General features: G+C 54.2%; 2 protein-coding genes and 1 long non-coding RNA gene across 38 annotated transcripts in view; 2 read left to right on the top strand and 1 right to left on the bottom strand.

Annotated features, from left to right (window-relative positions):
• Positions 1-10,510, top strand: LOC146760324 (nucleolar protein 9-like). 5 transcript variants are annotated; one of them, XM_085551520.1, is made up of 8 exons: positions 1-129; positions 908-1,084; positions 1,659-1,848; positions 2,765-2,908; positions 3,419-3,508; positions 6,280-6,497; positions 8,686-8,791; positions 8,912-10,510. In XM_085551520.1, the coding sequence occupies exons 2-6, from the start codon at positions 936-938 to the stop codon at positions 6,493-6,495; spliced, it is 789 nt and encodes a 262-aa protein (XP_085407646.1). In that variant the 5' UTR covers positions 1-129; positions 908-935; the 3' UTR covers positions 6,496-6,497; positions 8,686-8,791; positions 8,912-10,510. The 5 variants fall into 5 exon arrangements, with proteins under 5 accessions (XP_085407646.1, XP_085407648.1, XP_085407649.1 ...); XM_085551522.1 differs by having other exon boundaries at positions 6,410-6,497; positions 8,912-9,465; XM_085551523.1 differs by having other exon boundaries at positions 6,410-6,497; positions 8,882-9,020.
• LOC146760325 (uncharacterized) overlaps positions 10,434-27,889 on the bottom strand; it is a 22,295-nt gene continuing 4,839 nt past the window's right edge. Inside the window, exon 2 of the long non-coding RNA XR_014947664.1 lies at positions 10,434-10,856. This is a non-coding gene — a long non-coding RNA (uncharacterized LOC146760325). The remainder of the gene's footprint in view (positions 10,857-27,889) is intronic.
• The window catches only part of METTL17 (methyltransferase like 17), a 26,147-nt gene continuing 9,011 nt past the window's right edge, over positions 10,754-27,889 (top strand). For 2 of the 32 annotated variants that reach the window (XM_085551486.1, XM_085551489.1), the window contains exons 1-11: positions 10,754-10,824; positions 12,551-12,626; positions 13,961-14,020; positions 14,119-14,143; positions 17,176-17,257; positions 19,382-19,455; positions 21,718-21,812; positions 22,611-22,681; positions 26,141-26,239; positions 26,910-26,978; positions 27,367-27,402. In XM_085551486.1, the coding sequence (XP_085407612.1) occupies positions 10,762-10,824; positions 12,551-12,626; positions 13,961-14,020; positions 14,119-14,143; positions 17,176-17,257; positions 19,382-19,455; positions 21,718-21,812; positions 22,611-22,681; positions 26,141-26,239; positions 26,910-26,978; positions 27,367-27,402 (750 nt within the window). In that variant the 5' untranslated portion in view covers positions 10,754-10,761. Of the gene's footprint in view, positions 10,825-12,550; positions 12,627-13,960; positions 14,021-14,118; positions 14,144-17,175; positions 17,258-19,381; positions 19,456-21,717; positions 21,813-22,610; positions 22,682-26,140; positions 26,240-26,909; positions 26,979-27,347; positions 27,403-27,889 lie in introns of all 32 variants that reach the window. The other 30 variants (XM_085551487.1, XM_085551494.1, XM_085551488.1 and 27 more) reach the window with 24 other exon arrangements.

Here is a 27,889-nt window from a genome sequence, read left to right on the forward strand (position 1 = left end):
CCCTTTCAAAATGGCGGCCTTCATTGGCGGTCTCTATATCCCACAATGCCTTGCTCTCTGTCCCCTCCTGTTTCCCATCGTTCCTTGCGGCGCCGCTTCCCGCCGTCTCCTCTGGGTTCCTCAGCGATGGTGAGTCCGCCATCTTGGCCCATTGAGCCCCATTGAGCCCCATTAAAACCCCAATTAACCCCATTAGCGCCCCATTAACCCCATTAACGCCCCATTAACCCCATTAACGCCCCATTAGAGCCCATTAACGCCCCATTAGAGCCCATTTGATCCCATTAGAGCCCATTCTGCCCCATTAAAACTCATTTTGTCCCGTTAGAGCCCAGTTTATTTCGTTAGAACCCATTATGTCCCATTAAATCCTATTTTATCCCTTTAGATCCCATTCTGTCCCCATTAGATCCTATTCTGTCCCCATTAGATCCCATTTTGACCCATTATATCCCATTTGATCCCATTATGTCCCATTTTATCCCCATTTTGACCCATTTTGTCCCATTTTGACCCATTTTATTCCATATCCCCATTCATTTCCTCCCATTCAATCCTATTACTCCCCATTACCCCCCATTGCCTCCTATTGAATCCCATTACCCCCCATTACCCCGCATTGCTTCCTATTACCCCCCATTGCCCCCCATTGCCTCTCATTACCCCCCCATTACATCCCAGAACCCCCCATTACCTCCTATTACCCCCAATTGCCAATTATTATTAGTCTAATTATTATTATTATTATAATTAATATCATTATTATTATTCTTATTATTCTTACTTTTATTACGGCCCCCCTGATTGGATCCCTTAAGCCACGCCCCCCACTGAGTCCCTCCTCCTGATTGGCCCCCTGAAGCTCCGCCCCCTCATTAATCCCCGCCCCCTGATTGGTCGGTTCCAGCACGGCCGCTTGAAGCTCCGCCCCCCGGATGAGAAGCGACGGCGGCAACGGGAGGAAAAGCCTCTGCCTGCAGGGGGCGCTGCACGCGTTACATCGCAGCCAATCAGAGCACTGCGAGCGACTCTGCCGTGCTCTCATTGGTCTGTTGCTGCCATCTGACCACGCCCCCGATGAGAGGTGAGCTCTGATTGGCTGTTAGTGGTGCTGGCTGCTGATTGGCTGGAGGGGGTCTTGGGGATGCTCCTGATTGGCCGGCTGGTTGCTTGATGCTGATTGGCTGGGAGGTGGCTTCAGGGTGGGGGCGGGGCTTGTTGTGATGCCGCATCCTGATTGGTTGGGAGTTTCAGGGGCTCGTTTCTGATTGGCTGGGAGTTTTGAGGCTGAGTTTCTGATTGGCTGGGAGTTTTGAGGCTGCGTTTCTGATTGGCTGGGAGTTTTGAGGCTGAGTTTCTGATTGGCTGGGAGTTTTGAGGCTGCGTTTCTGATTGGCTGGGAGTTTTGAGGCTGCGTTTCTGATTGGCTGGGAGTTTTGAGGCTGAGTTTCTGATTGGCTGGGAGTTTTGAGGCTGCATTTCTGATTGGCTGGTGCTTTTGGGCCTGCATTTCTGATTGGCTGGGGGTTTCGAGGTGGCGTTTCTGATTGGCTGAGGGTTTCGAGGCGGCGTTTCTGATTGGCTGAGGGTTTCGAGGCTGCGTTTCTGATTGGCTGTCGTCTTTTCGGCCCTGTGTTCTGATTGGTCGTTGCTCTCAGCCCCCTTGTGTCCCTATTGGAGGACCCGGAGCGTTGTCACGTGATGGAGGCGGTGCTGAGCGTGGCCCCGCCCCCAATCATAAGGGAGCTCTGTAGGAAGGAGCTGATTGGTCGCCTGCTGGGCGTGGCCTGTCACCGTACAGCCAATCACGGGCTGCAGAGGCTGATTGACAACGCACCCCAGGATGTGGTAGGTGGGGCTAAAAGGGGGCGGGGCCAGTGGGTCCCTATGGGTTTCTATGGGTCTCTATGGGTCCCTATGGGTTCCTATGGGTCGCTATGGGTCTCTATGGGTTCCTATGGGTCCCTATTGGTCTCTATGGGGTCGATTTGGGGTGTATATGGGGTCTTATGGGTCAGTATGGGACTCTATGGGGTCCCTATGGGTTTCTATGGGTCTCTATGCGTCTCTATGGGTCCCTATGGGTCTCTATGGGTCTCTATGGGTCCCCATGTCTCTCTATGGGTCCGTATGGGTTCCTATGTGTTTCTATGGGTCTCTATGGGTCCCTATGGGTTTCTATGGGTCTCTATGGGTCTCTGTGTGTCCCTATGCGTCTCTATGGGTCTTAATGGGTCCCTATGGGTCTCTATGTTGTCTCTATGGGTCCCTGTGTTGTTTCTATGGGTCCCTATGGGTCTCTATGGGGTCATTTTGGGGTGTATATGGGGTCCTATGGGTCCCTGTGGGGTCTCTATGGGTCTCTATGGGTCCCTATGGATCTCTATGAGACCCTATTGGTTCCCTATGGGTCCCTATGGGGTCCTTATGGGTCCCTATGGGGTCTCAATGGGTCCCTATGGGGTCAATATGAGTCTCAATGGGTCCCTATGGGTCTCTATGGGGTCCTTATGGGGGCCCTATGGGTCCCTATGTGTCTCTATGTGTCCCTATGGGTCCCTATGGGTCCCTATGGGTCTCTATGGGTCTCTATGGGGTTTCTATGTGTCCCTATGGGTCCCTATGTGACTGTATGGATCCCTATGGGGTCACTTTGGTGTCCCATTTGGGCCCTATTGATGACCCCACTTATGGCCCCATTTCTGCCCCATATCCGCCCCATATCCGCCCCATTCCCACCCTATAACCCTCTCCCACCCCCCAGGTCCATTCAATCCTCCAGGAACTATGGGGTCCCGCTATGGGGCAGCCCCTGACCCACGGTCACCATGGGGTCCTATTATCCCTAATGGCCGCCTGCCTGCAATACCCCGAGCTCCAGCAGGGGGCGCTAACGAGTCTATTGCAGGTAAGACACGCCCCCTTCCCTTAAGCCACGCCCCCTTCCCCATAAGCCACGCCCATTCACACAAGCCACGCCCCTTCCATAAGCCATGCTCCTTATTAAGCCACGCCCCCTTCCCTTAAGCCACGCCCCCTCTTCATAAGCCACGCCCCCTTCCCATAAGCCATACCCCCTCCCTTATTAAGCCACGCCTCTTCCATAAGCCACGCCCCTTCCTTATTAAGCCACGCCCCCTTCCCATAAGCCACGCCCCTTCCTTATTAAGCCACGCCCCTTCCCATAAAGCCACGCCCCCTCCCTTATTAAGCCACGCCCCCTTTCCACAAGCCACACCCCCTCCTTTAAGCCCTGCCCCCTTTCTTATTAAGCCACGTCCCCTCCTTTAAGCCCCACCCCCTTAAAGGGATACACACACCCAATTAAACCCCGTTCTAATCTCTTAAAGAGACAGGCCCCCATTTAAAGCGAAGCCCCCTCCCCATTAATTCTCCTCTTCTTTTCCCCCCCCCATAGACTTTTAATTGCTGGGACCCCCCCCAGCGGCGCCGCTGTTGTGTGGGGCCGGTGTTGGCACTGAAGCCTTTGGAGGGGGACGAGGTGAAGGTGAGACCCACATTGAACCAATGCTGCCCCATAGCTGCCCCATAGCTGCCCCATAGCTGCCCCATAGCTGCCCCATAGCTGCCCCCATTGCCCCATAGCTGCCCCATAGCTGCCCCCATTGACCCACATCTGCCCTATATCTTCCCTTATTACCCCATAGCTGCCCCCATTGCCCCATAGCTGCCCCCATTGACCCATAGCTGCCCCATAGCTGCCCCCATTGACCCACACCTGCCCTATATCTTCCCTTATTACCCCATAGCTGCCCCCATTGCCCCATAGCTGCCCCATAGCTGCCCCCATTGCCCCATAGCTGCCCCCATTGCCCCATAGCTGCCCCATAGCTGCCCCCATTGACCCACATCTGAGCCATATCTGCCCTATATCTTCCCTTATTACCCCATAGCTGCCCCCATTGCCCCATAGCTGCCCCATAGCTGCCCCCATTGCCCCATAGCTGCCCCATAGCTGCCCCCATTGCCCCATAGCTGCCCCCATTGCCCCATAGCTGCCCCATAGCTGCCCCCATTGACCCACATCTGAGCCATATCTGCCCCCATTGACCCACATCTGGCCCCATTGACCCACATCTGCCCCGTATCTGCCCTTATTACCCCATAGCTGCCCCCTTTACCCCGTATCTACCCCCATTGACCCACTGCTGCCCCATAGCTGCCCTATATCTGCCCTTATTACCCCATAGCTGCCCCCATTACCCCACAGCTGCCCCATTGCTGCCCCCATTGACCCACATCTGACCCCATTACTCCGCAGCTGCCCCATATCTGCTCTTATTACCCCATAGCTGCCCCTATTGCCCCATATCTGTCCTTATTACCACACAGCTGCCCCATATCTACCTCTATTACCCCATATCTGCCCCCATTACCCCACATCTGCCCCATATTTGCCCTTATTACCCCACATCTGCCCCCCCTGTCCCCCATATCTGACCACCATCTGCCCCCATTGCCCCCCATCACCCCACACCTGCCCCCATTACCCCATATCTGCCCCCATTACCCCACTGCTGCCCCATATCTGCCCTTATTACCCCATAGCTGCCCCTATTGACCCATATCTGCCCCTTATCACCCCCCATCTACCCCCTCTGCCCCCCATTACCCCCCATATCCCCCCATATAACCCTGCCCCATATCTCAGCCCTCTCTAGGCCCCATAACCCCCCGTGGTTCCCATTGCCCCCCATGTAACCCTGCCCCATATCTCAGCCCTCTTTAGGCCCCATAACCCCCCATATCCCCCCCATATAACCCTGCCCCATATCTCAGCCCTTTTTAGGCCCCATAACCCCCCATTGCCCCCCATATAACCCTGCCCCATATCTCAGCCCTCTCTAGGCCCCATCACCCCATAGGGTTCCCATTGCCCCCATTGCCCCCCATTACCCCCCATTGCCCCCCATGTAACCCTGCCCCATATCTCAGCCCTTTTTAGGCCCCATCACCCCATAGGGTTCCCATTGCCCCCCATAACCCCCCATTGCCCCCCATGTAACCCTGCCCCATATCTCAGCCCTCTTTAGGCCCCATAACCCCATAGGGTTCCTATTGCCCCATATATGTAACCCTGCCCCATATCTCAGCCCTTTTTAGGCCCCATAACCCCCCATTGCCCCCCATGTAACCCTGCCCCATATCTCAGCCCTCTCTAGGCCCCATAACCCCCCATTGCCCCCCATATAACCCTGCCCCATATCTCAGCCCTCTTTAGGCCCCATCACCCCATAGGGTTCCCATTGCCCCCCATATAACCCTGCCCCATATCTCAGCCCTTTTTAGGCCCCATAACCCCATAGGGTTCCCATTGCCCCCATTGCCCCCCATATTCCCCCATATCCCCCCATTGCCCCCCATATAACCCTGCCCCATATCTCAGCCCTCTCTAGGCCCCATAACCCCCCATTGCCCCCCATATAACTCTGCCCCATATCTCAGCCCTCTTTAGGCCCCATAACCCCCCATTACCCCCTATTGCCCCCCATTGAACTCCATTGACCCCATATCCCCCCATGTAACCCTGCCCCATATCTCAGCCCTCTCTAGGCCCCATAACCCCATAGGGTTCCCATTGCCCCCATTGCCCCCCATTGCCCCCCATAACCCCCCATAACCCCCCATTGCCCCCCATGTAACCCTGCCCCATATCTCAGCCCTTTTTATGCCCCATAACCCCCCATTGCCCCCCATATAACTCTGCCCCATATCTCAGCCCTCTTTAGGCCCCATAACCCCCCATTACCCCCTATTGCCCCCCATTGAACTCCATTGACCCCATATCCCCCCATGTAACCCTGCCCCATATCTCAGCCCTCTCTAGGCCCCATAACCCCATAGGGTTCCCATTGCCCCCATTGCCCCCCATTGCCCCCCATATTCCCCCATATCCCCCCATTGCCCCCCATGTAACCCTGCCCCATATCTCAGCCCTTTTTAGGCCCCATAACCCCCCATTGCCCCCCATATAACCCTGCCCCATATCTCAGCCCTCTCTAGGCCCCATCACCCCATAGGGTTCCCATATCCCCCCATATAACCCTGACCCATATCTCAGCCCTTTTTAGGCCCCATAGGGTTCCCATTGCCCCCCATGTAACCCTGCCCCATATCTCAGTCCTCTCTAGGCCCCATAACCCCATAGGGTTCCCATTGCCCCCATTGCCCCCCATTGCCCCCCATTACCCCCCATTGCCCCCCATATTCCCCCATATCCCCCCATTACCCCCCATATAACCCTGCCCCATATCTCAGCCCTCTCTAGGCCCCATAACCCCCCGTGGTTCCCAGCTCCTCCAGCTCCTGCTCCATTTCCGTGACCCATCGCTGTTACTTGGGGGTCTCCAGGCTTTGCCCCCCCCCATTTGCTCTCCTTGGCCCTCAGCCCCCCCGGCAGCCATCTTTGGGACGCCATCTTGGCCAGCCCCTCCGTCCCACCCCGTACCAGGAAGAGACTCATCCGGAAACTGAAGGTAATGGGGGAAAAAAGCCCGTTTTTGGGTCACACGCATTGAGTTGAATGGGGGGGGACCCCTTCCATTCATCTCTATGGGGTTTACTACAAGGGGGCGTGGCCTCCGTTAAGCCACGCCCCCTTCCATTCATCCCTATGGGCTCCACTATAAGGGGGCGTGGCCTGCGTTAAGCCACGCCCCCTTCCATTCATCCTGGATGAGGGGGCGTGGCCTCATTGTAGCTCCGCCCCCTCCATTCATCCCCATTGGCTCCACAATAGATGGGGGCGGGGCCTAAATGAAGCCACGCCCCCTCCATTCATCCCTATGGGCTCCACTCTAAAAGGGGCGTGGCCATATTAAGCCCTGCCCCCTCCATTCATCCCCATTGGCTGCACAATAAAAGGGGGTGGGGCCTAAAGGAAGCCACGCCCCCCCTCCATTCATCTCTATGGGCTCCTATAGAAGCCCCGACCCTTCCATTCATCCCCATTGGCTCCATAGTAAATGGGGGTGGAGCCTAAATGAAGCCACGCCCCCTCCATTCATTCCTATGGGCTCCTATTAAAGCTCCGCCCCCTCCATTCATCCCCATTGGCTGCACAATAAAAGGGGGTGGGGCCTAAAGGAAGCCACGCCCCCCTCCATTCATTCCTATGGGCTCCTGTTGAAGCCCCGCCCCCTCCATTCATCCCCATTGGCTCCATATTAAATGGAGGTGGAGCCTAAATGAAGCCACGCCCCCTTCCATTCATCTCTATGGGCTCCACTATAAGTGGGCGTGGCCTAATTGAAGCCCCGCCCCCTCCATTCATCCCCATTGGCTCCATAGTAAATGGGGGTGGAGCCTAAATGAAGCCACGCCCCCTTCCATTCATCCTTATGGGCTCCTATTGAAGCCCCACCTCCTTCCATTCATCTCTATGGGCTTTACTATAAGGGGGCGTGGCCTAATTGTAGCCCCGCCCCCTCCATTCATCCTCATTGGCTCCACAATGGATGGGGGCGGAGCCTAAATGAAGCCACGCCCCCCTCCATTCATCTCTATGGGCTCCACTATGAGGGGGCGTGGCCTAATTGAAGCCCCACCCCCTCCATTCACCCCCATTGGCTCCACAATAAATGGGGGCGGAGCCCAATTGAAGCCACGCCCCCTTCCATTCATTCCTATGGGCTCCTGTTGAAGCCCCGCCCCCTCCATTCATCCCCATTGGCTCCACAGTAAACGGGGGCGGAGCCTAAATGAAGCCACGCCCCCTCCATTCATTCCTATGGGCTCCTATTAAAGCTCCGCCCCCTCCATTCATCCCCATTGGCTGCACAATAAAAGGGGGTGGGGCCTAAAGGAAGCCACGCCCCCCTCCATTCATTCCTATGGGCTCCTGTTGAAGCCCCGCCCCCTCCATTCATCCCCATTGGCTCCATATTAAATGGAGGTGGAGCCTAAATGAAGCCACGCCCCCTTCCATTCATCTCTATGGGCTCCACTATAAGTGGGCGTGGCCTAATTGAAGCCCCGCCCCCTCCATTCATCCCCATTGGCTCCATAGTAAATGGGGGTGGAGCCTAAATGAAGCCACGCCCCCTTCCATTCATCCTTATGGGCTCCTATTGAAGCCCCACCTCCTTCCATTCATCTCTATGGGCTTTACTATAAGGGGGCGTGGCCTAATTGTAGCCCCGCCCCCTCCATTCATCCTCATTGGCTCCACAATGGATGGGGGCGGAGCCTAAATGAAGCCACGCCCCCCTCCATTCATCTCTATGGGCTCCTTTTGAAGCCCCGCCCCCTCCATTCACCTCTATGGGCTCCACTATGAGGGGGCGTGGCCTAATTGAAGCCCCACCCCCTCCATTCACCCCCATTGGCTCCACAATAAATGGGGGCGGAGCCTAATTGAAGCCACGCCCCCTTCCATTCATTCCTATGGGCTCCTGTTGAAGCCCCGCCCCCTCCATTCATCCCCATTGGCTCCATATTAAATGGAGGTGGAGCCTAAATGAAGCCACGCCCCCTTCCATTCATCTCTATGGGCTCCACTATAAGGGGGCGTGGTCTAATTAAGCCCCGCCCCCTCCATTGAATTCAATGGGCTCCACTATAAGGGGGTGTGGCCACGTTTATGCCCCGTCCCCTTCATTAACCCATCCAATCAGACGCGGGCCTGGCCCTGACGAAGCCCCGCCCCCCTTTGTGACATCACAGGGCCACTTCCTGTCCCTGGCCTGTCACCGTAATGGCAGCCGCGTGGTGGACGCCATCTTGGATTCCAGCCCCGCCCCCATTCGAGCCTCCATCGCCTCCGAGCTGGGTAAGAAACCCCAAAACAGCCCGAATTCACCCCAAAAAACCCTTAAAACCCCTTAAAATCCCTTAAAACCCCCTTCCTATGGGTCTATAGGGGTTAATTTACCCCCATTGACCCCCATAGCCCCCCAACGGCGGGCGCTGCTGCGGGACCCCCACGGCCGCCATCTTGAACACAGCCTCCAATTGGAATTGTTCATTCGGAGCCGCAGCCAATGGGAGCAGAGCTGGGCCAAGCCCCGAGGGACGCTGGGTAATCTGCTGGAGGACTGAGGGGCATAGAGAGGACGGGACAGAGCGGCACAGGAAGCAGGAAGTGGCACCAGGAGGGGACAGGAAGTGTCTCTAGGACTGCGATCTCTATGGTTTCTTGGAGGACTGGGGGTATAATGGGATCTCTATGGTTTATTGTTGGAGGACTGGGGGTATAATGGGATCTCTATGGTTTATTGTTGGAGGACTGGGGGTATAATGGGATCTCTATGGTTTATTGTTGGAGGACTGGGGGTATAATGGGATCTCTATGGTTTATTGTTGGAGGACTGGGGGTATAATGGGATCTCTATGGTTTATTGGAGGACTGGGGGTATAATGGGATCTCTATGGTTTATTGTTGGAGGACTGGGGGTATAATGGGATCTCTATGGTTTATTGTTGGAGGACTGGGGGTATAATGGGATCTCTATGGTTTATTGTTGGAGGACTGGGGGTATAATGGGATCTCTATGGTTTATTGTTGGAGGACTGGGGGTATAATGGGATCTCTATGGTTTATTGTTGGAGGACTGGGGGTATAATGGGATCTCTATGGTTTATTGTTGGAGGACTGGGGGTATAATGGGATCTCTATGGTTTATTGTTGGAGGACTGGGGGTATAATGGGATCTCTATGGTTTATTGTTGGAGGACTGGGGGTATAATGGGATCTCTATGGTTTATTGTTGGAGGACTGGGGGTATAATGGGATCTCTATGGTTTGTTGTTGGAGGACCGGGGGTATAATGGGATCTCTATGATTGCTTGGAGGACTGGGGGTATAATGGGATCTCTATGGTTACTTGGAGGACTGGGGGTATAATGGGATCTCTATGGTTTATTGTTGGAGGACTGGGGTTATAATGGGATCTCTATGGTTACTTGGAGGACTGGGGTTATAATGGGGGTGGGGGGGGATCATAGAGACGATGGAGGACTGCGTTGGAGGACTTGGGACCATAGAGATGATGGAGGACTCATGATCATAGAGTCTGTGGAGGACTATGGGGACGCTGGAGGACTTGAGACCGTAGAGATGGTGGATTTGGGACAATAGAGACTATGGAGGACTATAGGGATGCTGGAGGACTATAGGAACCATAGAGATGGTGGAGGACTGTAGGGAATAGAGATGCTGGAGGACTTGAGACGATAGAGATGCTGGAGGACTCATGATCATGGAGACCCTGGAGGACTATGGGGACGCTGGAGGACTTGAGACCATAGAGATGCTGGAGGACTGCGTTGGAGGACCTGAGACCATAGAGACGCTGGAGGACTCGGGACCATAGAGATGCTGGAGGACTGGAGGGACTCTGGAGGACTTGTGACCATAGAGATGCTGGAGGACTGAATCCTAGAGCGTCTTTTCTGCCTGTCTGTGCTGTTCTGTCCCAACCATAGAGTTTATATTTATAATGAAGGTTTTTTATACCAAAATAAACCATTTTGGGCCGGTTTTTACCCATTTCAAGGCCTCATTTCGTTCACAAAAGCCTCCAAAGCGCTGATTGGGCGCAAAAAACAGCGCCAAACCATTTTCCTTCACCCATTGGCCGCCTCACCCGTCAATCACTCTGAACCCCCTTCCGATTGGCTGAGCAGCGCGGCGAGCCCTCCTTCCTTCCCCATTGGTCGCCTCGCCTGTCCGTCACTCTCCGCCCCTATTTCTATTGGCTGAGAGGACGCGCCCGCCTTTTCCGGAGTCTTTGCGGCAAGATGGCGGCGCCCGTGTGGGCGCGGGGGCTGCGCTGCGCCATGACGGGACAATGGAGGATGAAGGTCCGTACGGGGCCTAGTGCGGCCTATGGGGCCTATGGGGGTTAATGGGGGGTTATAGGGGTCTCTATGGGGATTAATGGGGGTCTATGGGGGTTAATGGGGGTCTATGGGGGGTTATAGGGGTCTCTATGGGGGTTTATAGGGGTTAATGGGGGTTTATAGGGGTTAATGGGGGTCTATGGGGGTTAATGGGGGTCTATGGGGGTTAATGGGGGTTATGGGGGTTTATAGGGGTTTCTATGGGGGTTAATGGGGGGTTATAGGGGTTAATGGGGGTTTATAGGGGTCTCTATGGGGGTCTATGGGGGTTTATAGGGCTTTCTATGGGGTCTATAGGGGTTAATGGGGGTCTGTGGGGGGTTATAGGGGTTTCTATGGGGGTTTATAGGGATTAATGGGGGTCTATGGGGGTTAATAGAGCTTTCTATGGGGCCTATAGGGGTTTGTATGGTGGTTTATAGGGGTTAATGGGGGTTTCTATGGGGTCTATGGGGGTTTATAGGGGTTCTATGGGGGTTAATGGGGGTCTATGGGGGTTTATAGGGGTTAATGGGGGTTTATAGAGGTTAATGGGGGTCTATGGGGGTTTATAGGGGTCTCTATGGGGGTCTATAGGGGTTCATAGGGGTCTCTATGGGGGTTTATAGGGGTTAATGGGGGTCTATGGGGGTGTATAGGGGTATCTATGGGGGTTTATAGTAATCTATGGGGTCTTTATGGGGTCTCTATGTGTCCCTATGGGTCCCTATGGGTCTCTATGTGTCCCTATGGGGTTATGGGGTCCCTATGGGTCCTATAGGGTCCCTATTGTCCCTATGGGTCCCTATGGGTCCCTATGGGTCTCTATGGGTCCCTATGGGGTTATGGGGTCCCTATTGTCCATATGTGTCTCTACGGGGTCCCTATGTGTCCCTATGGAGTTATGGGGTCTCTATGGGTCTTATAGGGTCCCTATGGGTCCCTATTGTCCCTATGGGTCTCTATGGCTCCTATAGGCTCCTATGGGGTCCCTATGGGTCTCTATGGGGTTATGGGGTCCCTATGGGTCTCTATGTGTCCCTATGGGTCCTATAGGGTCCCTATGTGTCCCTATGGGGTTATGGGGTCCCTATGGGTCTCTATGTGTCCCTATGGGTCCTATAGGGTCCCTATGGGTCTCTATGGGGCTATGGGGTCCCTATGTGTCCCTATGGGGTTATGGGGTCCCTATGTGTCCCTATGGGGTTATGGGGTCCCTATGGGTCCCTATGGGTCTCTATGGGGTTATGGGGTCCCTATGGGTCCCTATTGTCCCTATGGGTCTCTATGGCTCCTATGGGGTCCCTATGGGTCTCTATGGGGTTATGGGGTCCCTATGTGTCTCTATGGGTCTCTATGTGTCCCTATGGGTCCCTATGGGTACCTATGGGGTTATGGGGTCCCTATGTGTCCCTGTGTGTCCCTATGGGGTTATGGGGTCCCTATGGGTCTCTATGGGTCCTATAGGGTCCCTATGTGTCCCTGTGGGTCCCTATGTGTCCCTATGTGTCCCTATGTGTCCCTATGTGTCCCTATGTGTCCCTATGTGTCCTATAGGGCCCCTATTGTCCCTATGGGGTCCCTATGTGTCTCTATGTGTCCCTATGGGGTTATGGGGTCCCTGTGTGTCTCTATGGGTCCCTATGTGTCTCTATGTGTCCCTATGTGTCCTATAGGGCCCCTATTGTCCCTATATGTTCCCATACAGGACGGGGCTGTTCCCCGGGTGCTGCGTCTCCCCACAGCTCTGGATAAAGCGGCTCAAAGTGTGATGGACGAGGAAGGTGGGGGGATATAGGGGTCTATGGGGGGATATGGGCGGATATAGGGGTCTATGGGGGGATATGGGGTCATTAATGGGGGATATGGGGGATCTATGGGAGGATATGGGGGGATATGGGGGGATATGGGGTCAGTAATGGGGGATATGGGGTGTCTATGGGGTGATATGGGGGGATATGGGGTCATTAATGGGAGATATGGGGGGATATAGGGGATCTATGGGGTGATATAGGGGGATATGGGGGTCTATGGGGTGATATGGGGGGATATGGGGTGTCTATGGGGGGATATATGGGGGGATATGGGGTCATTAATGGGGGATATGGGGTGTCTATGGGGTGATATGGGGGGATATGGGGTCAGTAATGGGGGATATGGGGTGTCTATGGGGTGATATAGGGGGATATGGGGGATCTATGGGGTGATATGGGGTGATATAGGGGGATATGGGGGGATATGGGGGGTCTATGGGGTCATTAATGGGGGATATGGGGGGATATGGGGGTCTATGGGGTGATATAGGGGGATATGGGGGATCTATGGGGTGATATGGGGGTCTATGGGGGGATATATGGGGTGATATGGGGTGATATGGGGGTCTATGGGGTGATATAGGGGGATGTGGGGGGTCTATGGGGTGTTTATAGGGGTCTATGGGGGGATATGGGGCTCTATGGGGCTCTATGGGGTCATTAATGGGGGATATGGGGGGATATGGGGTCATTAATGGGGGATATGAGGGGATATGGGGTGTATATGGGGGGATATGGGGGGATATGGGGTGATATAGGGGGATATGGGGGGTCTATGGGGGGATATGGGAGGATATGGGGTCATTATTGGGGGATATGGGGGGTCTATGGGGTGATATGGGGGGATATAGGGGATCTATGGGGTGATATGGGGGGATATGGGAGGTTATGGGGGGATATGGGGTCATTAATAGGGTCTATGGGGGGATATGGGGTGTTTATGGGGGGATATGGGGGGTCTATGGGGTGATATGGGGGGATATGGGGTCATTAATGGGGGATATGGGGGGATATGGGGTCAGTAATGGGGGATATGGGGTGATATAGGGGGATATGGGGGGATATGGGGTGTGTCCCTATGGGTCCCTATGGGTCCCTATGGGTCTCTATGGGTCTCTATGGGTCCCTATGGGTCCCTATGGGTCTCTATGTGTCTCTATGGGTCCCTATGGGTCCCTATGGGTCCCTATGGGTCCCTATGGGTCCCTATGGGTCTCTATGGGTCTCTATGTGTCTCTATGGGTCTCTATGGGTCTCTATGGGTCTCTATGGGTCCCTATGGGTCTCCCTGCCCCACACTTTAGGCTGGAGCCCGGTTCAGGCCCAGATGTTGGGGACACAGTTTTGGGGTCAGCGCCCCCCAGGTGAGTGATGACGTCATTGGGTGTGATGACATCATCGTGATGACGTCATAGGGTGGATGACGTCATAACCCCCCCCTTCCCATATCTGTGACCCACAGAGCAGGAACCGGGACCAAAAATCAGGTACTTATGGGGTGATATGGGGTCTCTATGGGTTTCTATGGGTCCCTATGGGGTCCCTATGGGTCCCTATGGGTCCCTATGGGGTCTCTATGGGTCCTATGGGGTCTCTATGGGTCTTATGGGTCTCTATGGGGTCGCTATGGGTCTCTATGGGGTCATTATGGGTCTCTATGGGGTCTCTATGGGTCCTTATGGGGTCCTATGGGTTTCTATGGGTCTCTATGGGTTCGCTATGGGTCCCTATGGGGTCGTTATGGGCCCTATGGGTCTCTATGGGGTTGTTATGGGTCCCTATGGGGTCTCTATGGGGTCATTATAAGTCCTATGGGGTCTCTATGGGGGGATATGGGGATCTATGGGTCTCTATGGGTCCTATGGGGTCCCTATGGGGTTTCTATGGATCCCTATGGGGTTCTTATGGGGTCCTATGGGTTTCTATGGGTCCTATGGGGTCCCTATGGATCTCTATGGGTCTCTGTGGGTCCCTATTGGGTTCTTATGGGTCCCTATGGGGTCTCTATGGGTCCTATGGGGTCCCTATGGGTCTCAATGGGTTCGCTATGGGTCTCTATGGGGTCTCTATGGGTCTCTATGGGTCCCTATGGGTCGTATGGGTCCCTATGGGGTCTCTATGGGTCTCTATGGGTCCCTATGGGTCGTATGGGTCCTATGGGGTCCCTATGGGTCTTAATGGGTTCGCTATGGGTCCCTATGGGGTCATTATGGATCCTATGGGGTCCCTATGGGTCTCTATGGGGTTTTTATGGGTCCCTATGGGTCACTATGGGGTCTCTATGGGTCTTATGGGGTCCCTATGGGGTCTCTGTGGGTCTCTATGGGGTCGTTATGGGTCCCTGTGGGTCCCTATGGGTCCCTATGGGGTCATTATGGGTTCTATGGGGTTGTTATGGGTTCCTATGGGGTCTCTATGGGTCTCTATGGGTTCGCTATGGGTCCCTATGGGGTCATTATGGATCCTATGGGGTCCCTATGGGTCACAATGGGTCCCTATAGGGTTGTTATGGGTCCCTATGGGTCCTGTGGGTTTCTATGGGGTCCCTATGGGGTCTCTATGGGGTCATTATTGGTCTTATGGGGTCTCTGTGGGGGGATATGGGGATCTATGGGTCTCTATGGGGTTATTATGGGTCCTATGGGGTCATTATGGGTCTCTATGGGTCCCTATGGGGTTGTTATGGGTCTCTATGGGTCCCTGTGGGTCATATGGGTCCCTATGGGGTTATTATGGGGTCACTATGGGTCTCTATGGGGTTTCTATGGGGTTGTTATGGGTCCTATGGGGTCCCTATGGGTCCCTATGGGTCTCTATGGGTCTCTATGGGTCCCTATGGGTCCCTATGGGTCTCTATGGGTCCCTATGGGTCTCTATGGGTCCCTATGGGTCCCTATGGGGTCTCTATGGGTCCTTATGGGGTCCTATGGGTTTCTATGGGTCCTATGGGGTCTCTATGGGGTTGTTATGGGTCCTATGGGGTCTTTATGGGTTCTTTGGGGTCTCTATGGGTCTCTGTGGGTCACTATGGGTCCCTATGTGTCCCTATGGGTCTCTAAGGGGTCTCTGTGGGTCCCTATGGGGTTCTTATGGGGTCCTATGGGTTGCTATGGGTCTCTTTGGGGTTCCTATGGGGTCATTATGGGTTCTATTGGGTTGTTATGTGTCCCTATGGGTCCCTATGGGTCTCTATGGGTCCCTATGGGTCTCTATGTGTCCCTATGGGGTCCCTATGGGTCCCTATGGGTCCCTATGTGTCCCTATGGGTCCCTATGGGTCCCTATGTGTCCCTATGGGTCCCTATGGGTCCCTATGGGTCCCTATGGGTCCCTATGGGGTCTCTATGGGTCCCTATGGGGTCCCTATGTGTCCCTATGGGTCCCTATGGGTCCCTATGTGTCCCTATGTGTCTCTATGGGTCCCTATGGGTCCCTATGTGTCCCTATGGGTCCCTATGTGTCCCTATGTGTCCCTATGGGTCCCTATGTGTCCCTATGGGTCCCTATGGGTCCCTATGGGTCTCTATGGGTCTCTATGTGTCCCTATGGGTCCCTATGGGTCCCTATGTGTCTCTATGGGTCCCTATGTGTCTCTATGGGTCCCTATGTGTCTCTATGGGTCCCTATGGGTCTCTGTGGGTCTCTATGGGTCTCTATGGGTCCTTATGGGGTCCTATGTGTTTCTAGGGGTCCCTATGGGTCTCTATGGGTTCGCTATGGGTCTCTGTGGGTCCCTATTGGGTTCTTATGGGTCCCTATGGGGTCCCTATGGGTCTCTATGGGTTCGCTATGGGTCCCTATGGGTTCTATGGGTTTCTATGGGGTCCCTATGGGGTTGTTATGGGTCTCTATGGGTCCCTATGGGTCGTATGGGTCTTATGGGTCCCTATGGGGTCATTATGGGTCTCTATGGGTCCCTATGGGGTCATTATGGGTCTTATGGGGCCGCTATGGGGTCAGTATGGGTCTCTGTGGGTCCTATGGGGTTGCTATGGGTCCCTATGGGGTCTCTATGGGTCCCTATGGGGTCTCTATGGGTCCCTATGGGGTTGTTATGGGTCTCTATGGGTCCCTATGGGTCGTATGGGTCTTATGGGTTTCTATGGGGTCTCTATGGGTCCCTATGGGGTCTCTATGGGTCCCTATGGGGTCTCTATGGGTCCCTATGGGGTTGTTATGGGGTCTCTATGGGGTCACTATGGGTCTCTATGGGTCCCTATGGGGTTGTTATGGGTCTCTATGGGTCCCTATGGGTCGTATGGGTCTCTATGGGTCTCTATGGGTCCCTATGTGTCCCTATGGGTCCCTATGGGTCCCTATGTGTCTCTATGTGTCCCTATGGGTCCCTATGTATCTCTATGGGTCCCTATGGGTCCCTATGTGTCCCTATGGGTCCCTATGGGTCCCTATGGGTCCCTATGGGTCCCTATGTGTCCCTATGGGTCCCTATGGGTCCCTATGTGTCCCTATGTGTCCCTATGGGTCCCTATGGGCCCCTAACCCCATATGTTCCCCTATAGGTTCACAGTGGAGCTGGCTCGTGCCTACCTGGCTGTGAGGCTCAGGAGGGACCACGCGGCTGTGGGGCGGGCACTGCAAGAGGTGGGGCCCTATGGGGCTCTATGGGGTCCTATGGGGCTCTATGGCGTCCTATGGGGCTCTATGGGGTCCCTATGGGGTCCTATGGGGTGGTTATGGGGTCCTAAGGGTCCCTATGGGTCCCTAAGGGCTCTATAAGGTCCCTATGGGGTGGTTATGGGGTCCCTATGGGTCCCTATGGGGCTCTATAAGGTCCCTATGGGGTCTCTGTGGGTCCCTATGGGGTCCCTATGGGTCTATGGGTCCCTATGGGGTCCCTATGGGGCCCTATGGGGTGGTTATGGGGTCCCTATGGGGTCCCTATGGGTCCCTATGGGGCGGTTATGTGTCCCTATGGGGTCCCTATGGGTCTCTGGGTCCCTATGGGGTCCCTATGGGGTCCCTATGGGGTCTCTGTGGGGTTGTTATGGGGCTATGGGGCTTCTATGGGTCCCTATGGGGTCCCTGTGGGTCCCTATGGGGTCCTATGTGTCCCTATGGGGTCCCTATGGGTCTCTATGGGGTCTCTGTGGGGTTGTTATGGGGCTATGGGGTCCCTATGGGTCTCTATGGGTCCCTGTGGGGTGGTTAATGGGTCCTATGGGTCCCTATGGGGTGGTTATGGGGTCCTATGGGTCCCTATGGGGTCCCTATGGGTCTCTGGGTCCCTATTGGTCCCTATGGGGTCCCTATGGGTCCCTATGGGGTATCTGTGGGGTTGTTATGGGGCTATGGGGTCCCTATGGGTCTCTATAAGGTCCCTATGGGGTCCCTATGGGTCCCTATGGGGTCCTATGGGGCTCTATGGGTCCCTATGGGCTCCTTTGGGTCTCTATGGGGTCCCTATGGGTCCCTATGGGGTTATATGGGGTCTCTCTGGGTCCCTATGGGGTCCCTATGGGGTCTCTATGGGTCCCTATGGGGTCTCTGTGGGTCCCTATGGGGTCCTATGGGGTCTCTGTGGGGTTGTTATGGGGCTATGGGGTCCCTATGGGGTGGTTATGGGTCCCTATGGGTCCCTATGGGTCCCTATGGGTCTCTGGGTCCCTATGGGTCTCTATGGGTCCCTATGGGTCTCTGGGTCCCTATGGGTCTCTATGGGGTCTCTATGGGGTTCTATGGGATTCCTATGGGTCCCTGTGGGGTCGTTATGGGGCCCTATGGGTCTCTATGAGTCCCTATGGGGTCCCCATGTCTCCCTATGGGGCCCTATGGGGTGGTTAATGGGTCCTATGGGTCCCTATGGGGTGGTTATGGGGTCCTGTGGGTCCCTATGGGGTCCCTATGGGTCTCTGGGTCCCTATGGGGTCCCTGTGGGGTCTCTATGGGGTCCTATGGGGTTTCTATGGGTCCCTGTGGGGTCGTTATGGGGCTATGGGGTCATTATGGGGCCCTATGGGTCTCTATGGGTCCCTATGGGGTGGTTATGGGTCCCTATGGGTCCCTGTGGGTCCCTATGGGGCTCTATGGGTCCCTATGGGGTCCCTATGGGTCCCTATGGGTCCCTATGGGTCCCTATGGGTCCCTATGGGTCCCTATGGGTCCCTATGGGTCTCTATGGGTCTCTATGGGTCCCTATGGGTCCCTATGGGTCTCTATGGGTCCCTATGGGGTGGTTATGTGTCCCTATGGGTCCCTATGGGTCTCTATGGGTCCCTATGGGTCCCTATGGGTCTCTATGGGTCTCTATGGGTCTCTATGGGTCTCTATGGGTCCCTATGGGGCTCTATGGGTCCCTATGGGTCCCTATGGGGCTCTATGGGTCCCTATGGGGTCCCTATGGGGCTCTATGGGTCCCTATGGGTCCCTATGGGTCCCTATGGGTCCCTATGGGTCCCTATGGGTCTCTATGGGTCTCTATGGGTCCCTATGGGTCCCTATGGGTCTCTATGGGTCCCTATGGGGTGGTTATGTGTCCCTATGGGTCCCTATGGGTCTCTATGGGTCCCTATGGGTCCCTATGGGTCTCTATGGGTCTCTATGGGTCTCTATGGGTCTCTATGGGTCCCTATGGGGCTCTATGGGTCCCTATGGGTCCCTATGGGGCTCTATGGGTCCCTATGGGTCTCTATGGGTCTCTATGGGTCCCTATGGGTCTCTATGGGTCTCTATGGGTCCCTATGGGGCTGACATGTTCCTGCCCCACAGATCCAGCTCCGTGTCCCCACTTTTGCCCCACAGACTGTGCTGGATTATGGCAACGGGATCGGCACCGCGTGTTGGTGAGGGACCCCATAGACCCCATAGAGCCCCATAGAACCCCATAGAGCCCTATAGAGCCCCATAGAACCCCATAGAGCCCCATAGAGCCCCATAGAGCCCCATAGAACCCCATAGAGCCCCATAGACACCCCATATCACCCCATAGAGCCCCATAGATCCCCATAGACACCCCATATCACCCCATAGAGCCCCATAGAGCCCATAGAACTCCATAGATCCCCATATCACCCCATAGAACCTCATAGCCCCCCATAGACCCCATAGAACTCCATAGAGCCCCATAGACACCCCATAGAGCCCAATAGAGCCCCATAGATCCCCATAGACACCCCATAGAGCCCCATAGATCCCCATAGACACCCCATATCACCCCATAGAGCCCCATAGAGCCCCATATCACCCCATAGAGCCCCATAGATCCCATAGACACCCCATATCACCCCATAGAACCTCATAGCCCCCCATATCACCCCATAGAGCCCCATAGACACTCCATATCACCCCATAGACCCCCATAGAGCCCCATAGACACCCCATATCACCCCATAGAGCCCCATAGACCCCATAGACACCCCATAGAACCCCATAGAACCTCATAGACCCCATAGAACTCCATAGAGCCCCATAGAACCCCATAGGCCCCAATATCACCCCATAGAACCCCATAGACCCCCATAGCCCCCCCTATCACCCCATAGACCCCCATAGAACTCCCCCATATCACCCCATATCACCCCATATCACCCCATATCACCCCATATCACCCCATATCACCCCATAGAGCCCCATAGACCCCATAGACCCCCATAGACCCCCATAGAACCCTATAGACCTCCATAGAACCTCATAGCCCCCCATATCACCCCATAGAGCCCCATAGAACTCCATAGACCCCATAGAACTCCATAGATCCCCATATCACCCCATAGACCCCCATAGACCCCCATATCACCTTATAGACCCCCATAGATCCCCATAGATCCCCATAGATCCCCATAGACCCCAATAGAACCCCATAGACCCCCATATCACCCCATAGACCCCATAGAACTCCATAGAGCCCCATAGATCCCATAGACATTCCATATCACCCCATAGAACCTCACAGCCCCCCATATCACCCCATAGACCCCCATAGAACTCCCCCATATCACCCCATAGACCCCCATAGAACCCCATAGACCCCCATATCACCCCATAGACCCCATATCACCCCATAGACACCCCATATCACCCCATAGAACCCCATATCACCCCATAGACCCCCATATCACCCCATAGACCCCATATCACCCCATAGACACCCCATATCACCCCATAGAACCCCATAGACCCCCATAGACCCCCATAGAACCCCATATCACCCCATAGAACCCCATAGACCCCCATAGAAACCCATATCACCCCATAGAACCTCATAGCCCCCATAGCCCCCCATAGACCCCCATGTCACCTTATAGACCCCATATCACCCCATATCACCCCATATCACCCCATATCACCCCATAGACCCCAATAGACCCCCATATCACCCCATAGAGCCCCATAGACCCCATAGAACCCCATAGAACCCCATAGAGCCCCATAGAGCCCATAGACACCCCATATCACCCCATAGAGCCCCATAGACCCCATAGAACCCCATAGAACTCCATATCACCCCATAGATCCCCATAGATCCCCATAGAACCCTATAGACCTCCATAGAACCTCATAGACCCCCATATCACCCCATAGACCCCCATATCACCTTATAGACCCCCATAGAGCCCCATAGAGCCCCATAGACCCCCATATCACCCCATAGAACCTCATAGATCCCCATAGAGCCCATAGAACTCCATAGACCCCCATAGAACCCCATAGACCCCATAGAACCCCATAGACCCCCATAGACCCCATAGCACCCCATAGACTCTCATATCACCCCATGGACCCCCATGGAGCCCCATAGATCCCCATATCACCCCATAGAGCCCCATAGATCCCATAGACACCCCATATCACCCCATAGAACCTCATAGCCCCCCATATCACCCCATAGACCCCCATAGAACTCCCCCATATCACCCCATAGAGCCCCATAGACCCCCATAGACACCCCATATCACCCCATAGAGCCCCATATCACCCCATAGAGCCCCATATCACCCCATAGAGCCCCATATCACCCCATAGAGCCCCCATATCACCCCATAGAGCCCCATAGAGCCCCATATCACCCCATAGACCCCTATAGGACCCCATATTCGTCCCTATAGGGCGGCCCACGAGTTATGGGGCGGCAGCGTGCGGCACTACGTGTGTGTGGGGCCATCCAGGGCCATGAGGGACATGGGGGAGAGACTGAGACATGGTAAGGGGGGATATGGGGGGCTATGGGGTGATATGGGGTATCTATGGGACTCTATGGGGTGGTTATGGGGCTCTATGGGGTGTCTATGGGGCAGATATGGGGGGCTATGGGGATCTATAGGGCTCTATGGGGCAGATGGGGGGGGCTATGGGGCAGATATGGGGGGATATGGGTGTCTATGGGGCTCTATGGGGTCTATGGGGCTCTATGGGGTGATATGGGGCTCTATGGGGTACTATGGGGCTCTATGGGGTACTATAAGTGTCTATGGGGTCTATGGGATGCTATGGGGTCTATGGGGCTCTATGGGGTGATATGGGGTGTCTATGGGGATCTATGGGGCTCTATGGGGATCTATGGGGTGCTATGGGGTCTATGGGGATCTATGGGGTCTATGGGGTGATATGGGGCTCTATGGGGTGATATGGGGCTCTATGGGGTGGTTATGGGGCTCTATGGGGTGTCTATGGGGCAGATATGGGGGGCTGTGGGGCAGATATGGGGGGCTATGGGGTGATATGGGGGTCTATGGGATTCTATGGGGCAGATATGGGGGGCTATGGGGCAGATATGGGGGGCTATGGGGCAGATATGGGGGGTTATGGGGTAATATGGGGCGGATATGGGGCGCTATGGGGCTCTATGGGGTGATATGGGGCTCTATGGGGTGTCTATGGGGCTCTATGGGGTGTCTATGGGGCTCTATGGGGTGTCTATGGGGCTCTATGGGGCTCTATGGGGGGTAATAGGAATCAATGGGGTGGGCGTGGCTTACCTTTGGCCCCGCCCCTTTTGTAGGAGGAGCCAACTCAGGCCCCGCCCACTTCGGACCCGTCTTCACCCGCCCCACATTGACAGCACAGCACAAGGTACGGCCCCATAGCGACCCATAGAGACCCATAGGGACCCATAGAGACCCATAGAGACCCATAGAGACCCATAGAGACCCATAGAGACCCATAGACACCCCATAGAGACCCATAGAGACCCATAGGGACCCATAGAGACCCATAGAGACCCATAGGGACCCATAGAGACCCATAGAGACCCATAGGGACCCATAGAGACCCATAGAGACCCATAGAGACCCATAGAGACCCATAGAGACCCATAGAGACCCATAGACACCCCATAGAGACCCATAGAGACCCATAGGGACCCATAGAGACCCATAGAGACCCCATAGCGACCCATAGATCCCATATACACCCCATAGCGACCCATAGGGACCCATAGAGACCCATAGAGACCCATAGAAACCCCATAGAGACCCATAGACACCCCATAGGGACCCATAGAGACCCATAGAGACCCATAGACACCCCATAGCGACCCATAGAGACCCATAGCGACCCATAGAGACCCATAGACACCCCATAGGGACCCATAGAGACCCATAGAGACCCATAGGGACCCATAGAGACCCATAGAGACCCATAGAGACCCCATAGGGACCCATAGAGACCCATAGAGACCCATAGAGACCCATAGGGACCCATAGAGACCCATAGCGACCCATAGCGACCCATAGCGACCCATAGAGACCCATAGAAACCCCATAGAGACCCATAGATCCCATAGAGACCCATAGAGACCCATAGAGACCCATAGAGCGACCCATAGATCCCATAGAGACCCATAGGGACCCATAGAGACCCCATAGCGACCCATAGAGACCCATAGAAACCCCATAGCGACCCATAGAGACCCATAGACACCTCATAGAGACCCATAGAGACCCATAGATCCCATATACACCCCATAGAGACCCATAGAGACCCATAGATGCCATAGAGATCCATAGAAACCCCATAGGGACCCATATCTCCCCATATCCCCCCATATAACCCCATATATCCCCCATATACCCCCTATATCCCCATATATCCCCCATATAACCCCATAGAACCCCATATATCCACCCTATACCCTTATATCCCCCCATATAATCCCATATATCCCCCCATATCCCCCCATATCCCCCCATATCCCCCCATATCCCCCCATATCCCCCCATATCCCCCCATATAACCCCATATAACCCCATATCCCCCCATATCTCCCCATATATAACCCCCTATAACCCCATGTCTCCCCATATAACCCCATATAACCCCATATAACCCCATATAACCCCATATAACCCCATATAACCCCATATAACCCCATATAACCCCATATAACCCCATATCTCCCCATATACCCCCATATAACCCCATATCTTCCCCCTATAACCCCATATCCCCCCATATAACCCCATATAACCCCATATAACCCCATATCTCCCCATATAACTCCATATATCCCCTATATAACCCCATATAACCCCATATCCCCCCATATAACCCCATATCCCCCCCATATCCCCCCCATATCCCCCTATATAACCCCATATAACCCCATATCCCCCCCTATAACCCCCTATAACCCCATATAACCCCATATATCCCCCATATATCCCCCATATAACCTAATATATCCCCATATATCCCCTATATATCCCCCATATATCCCCATATAACCCCATATATCCCCCCATATAACCCCATATATCCCCCATATATCCCCCATATATCCCCCATATATCCCCCATATATCCCCCATATATCCCCCCATATAACCCCATATCCCCCCCATATAACCCCATATAACCCCATATCTTCCCCCTATAACCCCATATCCCCCCATATCTCCCCATAGGCCCCCATTTAACCCCCATATAACCCCATATATCCCCCCATATCCCCCCATATACCCCCATATACCCCCATATACCCCCATATCCCCCCCATATAACCCCATATCCCCCCATATCCCCCCATATCCCCCCATATCCCCCCATATAACCCCATATCCCCCCATATAACCCCATATCCCCCCATATAACCCCATATCCCCCCATATATCCCCCCATATCCCCCCATATCCCCCCATATCCCCCCATATACCCCCATATACCCCCATATACCCCCATATACCCCCATATACCCCCATATCCCCCCATATCCCCCCATATCCCCCCATATCCCCCCATATAACCCCATATCCCCCCATATAACCCCATATCCCCCCATATAACCCCATATACCCCATATAACCCCATATATCCCCATATAACCCCATATCCCCCCCTATAACCCCATATAACCCCATATAACCCCATATCCCCCCATATCCCCCCATATCCCCCCATATCCCCCCATATCTCCCCATAGGCCCCCCTATAACCCCCTATAACCCCATATCCCCCCATATAACCCCATATCCCCCCATATAACCCCATATCCCCCCATATACCCCCATATTCCCCCATATAACCCCATATATCCCCCCATATCCCCCCATATCCCCCCATATCCCCCCATATAACCCCATATCTCCCCCCTATACCCCATATATCCCCCTATATAACTCCATATCCCCCCATATAACCCCATATAACCCCATATAACCCCATATAACCCCATATAACCCCATATAACCCCTATATCTCCCCATATAACCCCATATAACCCCATATAACCCCATATAACCCCATATAACCCCATATAACCCCATATAACCCCATATATCCCCCATATCCCCCCATATAACCCCATATATCCCCCCATATCCCCCCATATCCCCCCATATAACCCCATATAACCCCATATAACCCCATATAACCCCATATATCCCCCATATCCCCCCATATAACCCCATATATCCCCCCATATCCCCCCATATCCCCCCATATCCCCCCATATCCCCCCATATCCCCCCATATCCCCCCATATCCCCCCATATAACCCCATATAACCCCATATAACCCCCTATAACCGCATATCCCCCCCTATAACCCCATATAACCCCATATCCCCCCATATCTCCCCATATCTCCCCATATAACCCCATATAGCCTTCATATATCCCCCATAGAACCCCATATCCCCCCATATAACCCCATATAACCCCATATCCCCCCCCTATACCCCATATATCTCCCTATATCCCCCCATATCCCCCCATACTACCCCATATAACCCCCTATAACCCCATACAACCCATTATATAACCCCATATCCCCCCATATCGCCCCATATAACCCCATATAACCCCATATCCCCCCTATATACCCCCATATCCCCCCCCTATACCCCATATATCCCCCTATATAACCCCATATCCCCCCATATCCCCCCATATCCCCCCATATAACCCCATATAACCCCATATACCCCCATATAACCCCATATATCCCCTATATAACCCCATATATAACCCCATATACCCCCATATAACCCCATATCCCCCCATATAACCCCCTATAACCCCATATCTCCCCATAGGCCCCATGGGATCTGGTTGTCTGCAGTTACATCCTGGGGGGCACAAGGGGGAGGGGGGGCGTCATAAGGGGATTGTGGAGGAGGAGCCGAGAGTTCATGGTAAGGGGGGATTATATGGGGTTATATGGGGGGATATGGGGTTATATGGGGTTATATGGGGGGATATATGGGGTTATATGGGGGATATGGGGTTATATGGGGGGATATGGGGGGATATGGGGAGATATGGGGTTATATGGGGGGATATGGGGTTATATGGGGGGATATGGGGAGATATGGGGGGATATGGGGAGATATGGGGAGATATGGGGGGAGATATGGGGAGATATGGGGGGATATGGGGTTATATGGGGTTATATGGGGGGATATGGGGGGGATATGGGGTTATATGGGGGGATATGGGGTTATATGGGGTTATATGGGGTTATATGGGGGGATATGGGGGGATATGGGGGGGATATGGGGTTATATGGGGGAATATGGGGTTATATGGGGTTCTATGGGGCGATATGGGGTTCTATGGGGCTCTATGGGGCTCTATGGGGTTCTATGGGGCTCTATGGGGTCTATGGGGCTCTATGGGGTTTTATGGGGCTCTATGGGGCTCTATGGGGCTCTATGGGGCTCTATGGTGCTCTATGGGGCTCTATGGGGTTCTATGGGGCTCTATGGGGTCTATGGGGCTCTATGGGGTCTATGGGGCTCTATGGGGCTCTATGGTGCTCTATGGGGCTCTATGGGGCTCTATGGGGCTCTATGGGGTCTATAGGTTCTGGTGGAGGCCGGGACTCGAACCGGGCACAGTTTGTTAATGGAGGCGAGGGATGAACTGCTGCAGGTGGGTGTGACGTCATAACGACCCCCATTGTGACGTCATAACGACCCCCATTGTGACGTCATAACGACCCCCCATTGTGACGTCATAACGACCCCCCATTGTGACGTCATAACGACCCCCATTGTGACGTCATAACGACCCCCATTGTGACGTCATAACGACCCCCCCATTGTGACGTCATAACGACCCCCCCATTGTGACGTCATAACGACCCCCCATTGTGACGTCATAACGACCCCCCATTGTGACGTCATAACGACCCCCATTGTGACGTCATAACGACCCCCATTGTGACGTCATAACGACCCCCATTGTGACGTCATAACGACCCCCCCATTGTGACGTCATAACGACCCCCCCCCCATTAAGGGTCTGTTCTCATTTATAGGGCCCTGATAAGGACACGGTGCAGATCTTTGCCCCCGTGAGTGACCCATAACTGCCCCATAGACCCACATAGACCCCTATAGACCCTTATAGACCCCTATAGAGCCCCATAGACCCCCATATCTGCCCCATAGCTGCCCCATAGCTGCCCCATAGACCCCCATAGACCCCTATAGAGCCCTATAGAGCCCCATAGACCCCCATATCTGCCCTATAGAACCCTATAGAGCCCCATAGACCCCCATATCTGCCCCATAGACCCCTATAGAGCCCCATAGACCCCCATATCTGCCCCATAACCACCCAATATCTGCCCCATAGACCCCCATAGACCCCTATATAACCCCATATCCCCCCATATCTGCCCCATAGACCCCTATAGAGCCCCATATCCCCCCATATCCCCCTATATAACCCCATATCCCCCCATAACTGCCCCATAGCTGCCCCATAGATCCCTATAGACCCCTATAGAGCCCCATAGACCCCCATATCTGCCCCATATCCCCCTATATAACCCCATA

Source organism: Coturnix japonica, chromosome 6 (assembly GCF_054131305.1).
Source record: "Coturnix japonica strain WE chromosome 6, WE-NBRP24, whole genome shotgun sequence".
Lineage (NCBI taxonomy): Eukaryota > Metazoa > Chordata > Aves > Galliformes > Phasianidae > Coturnix > Coturnix japonica.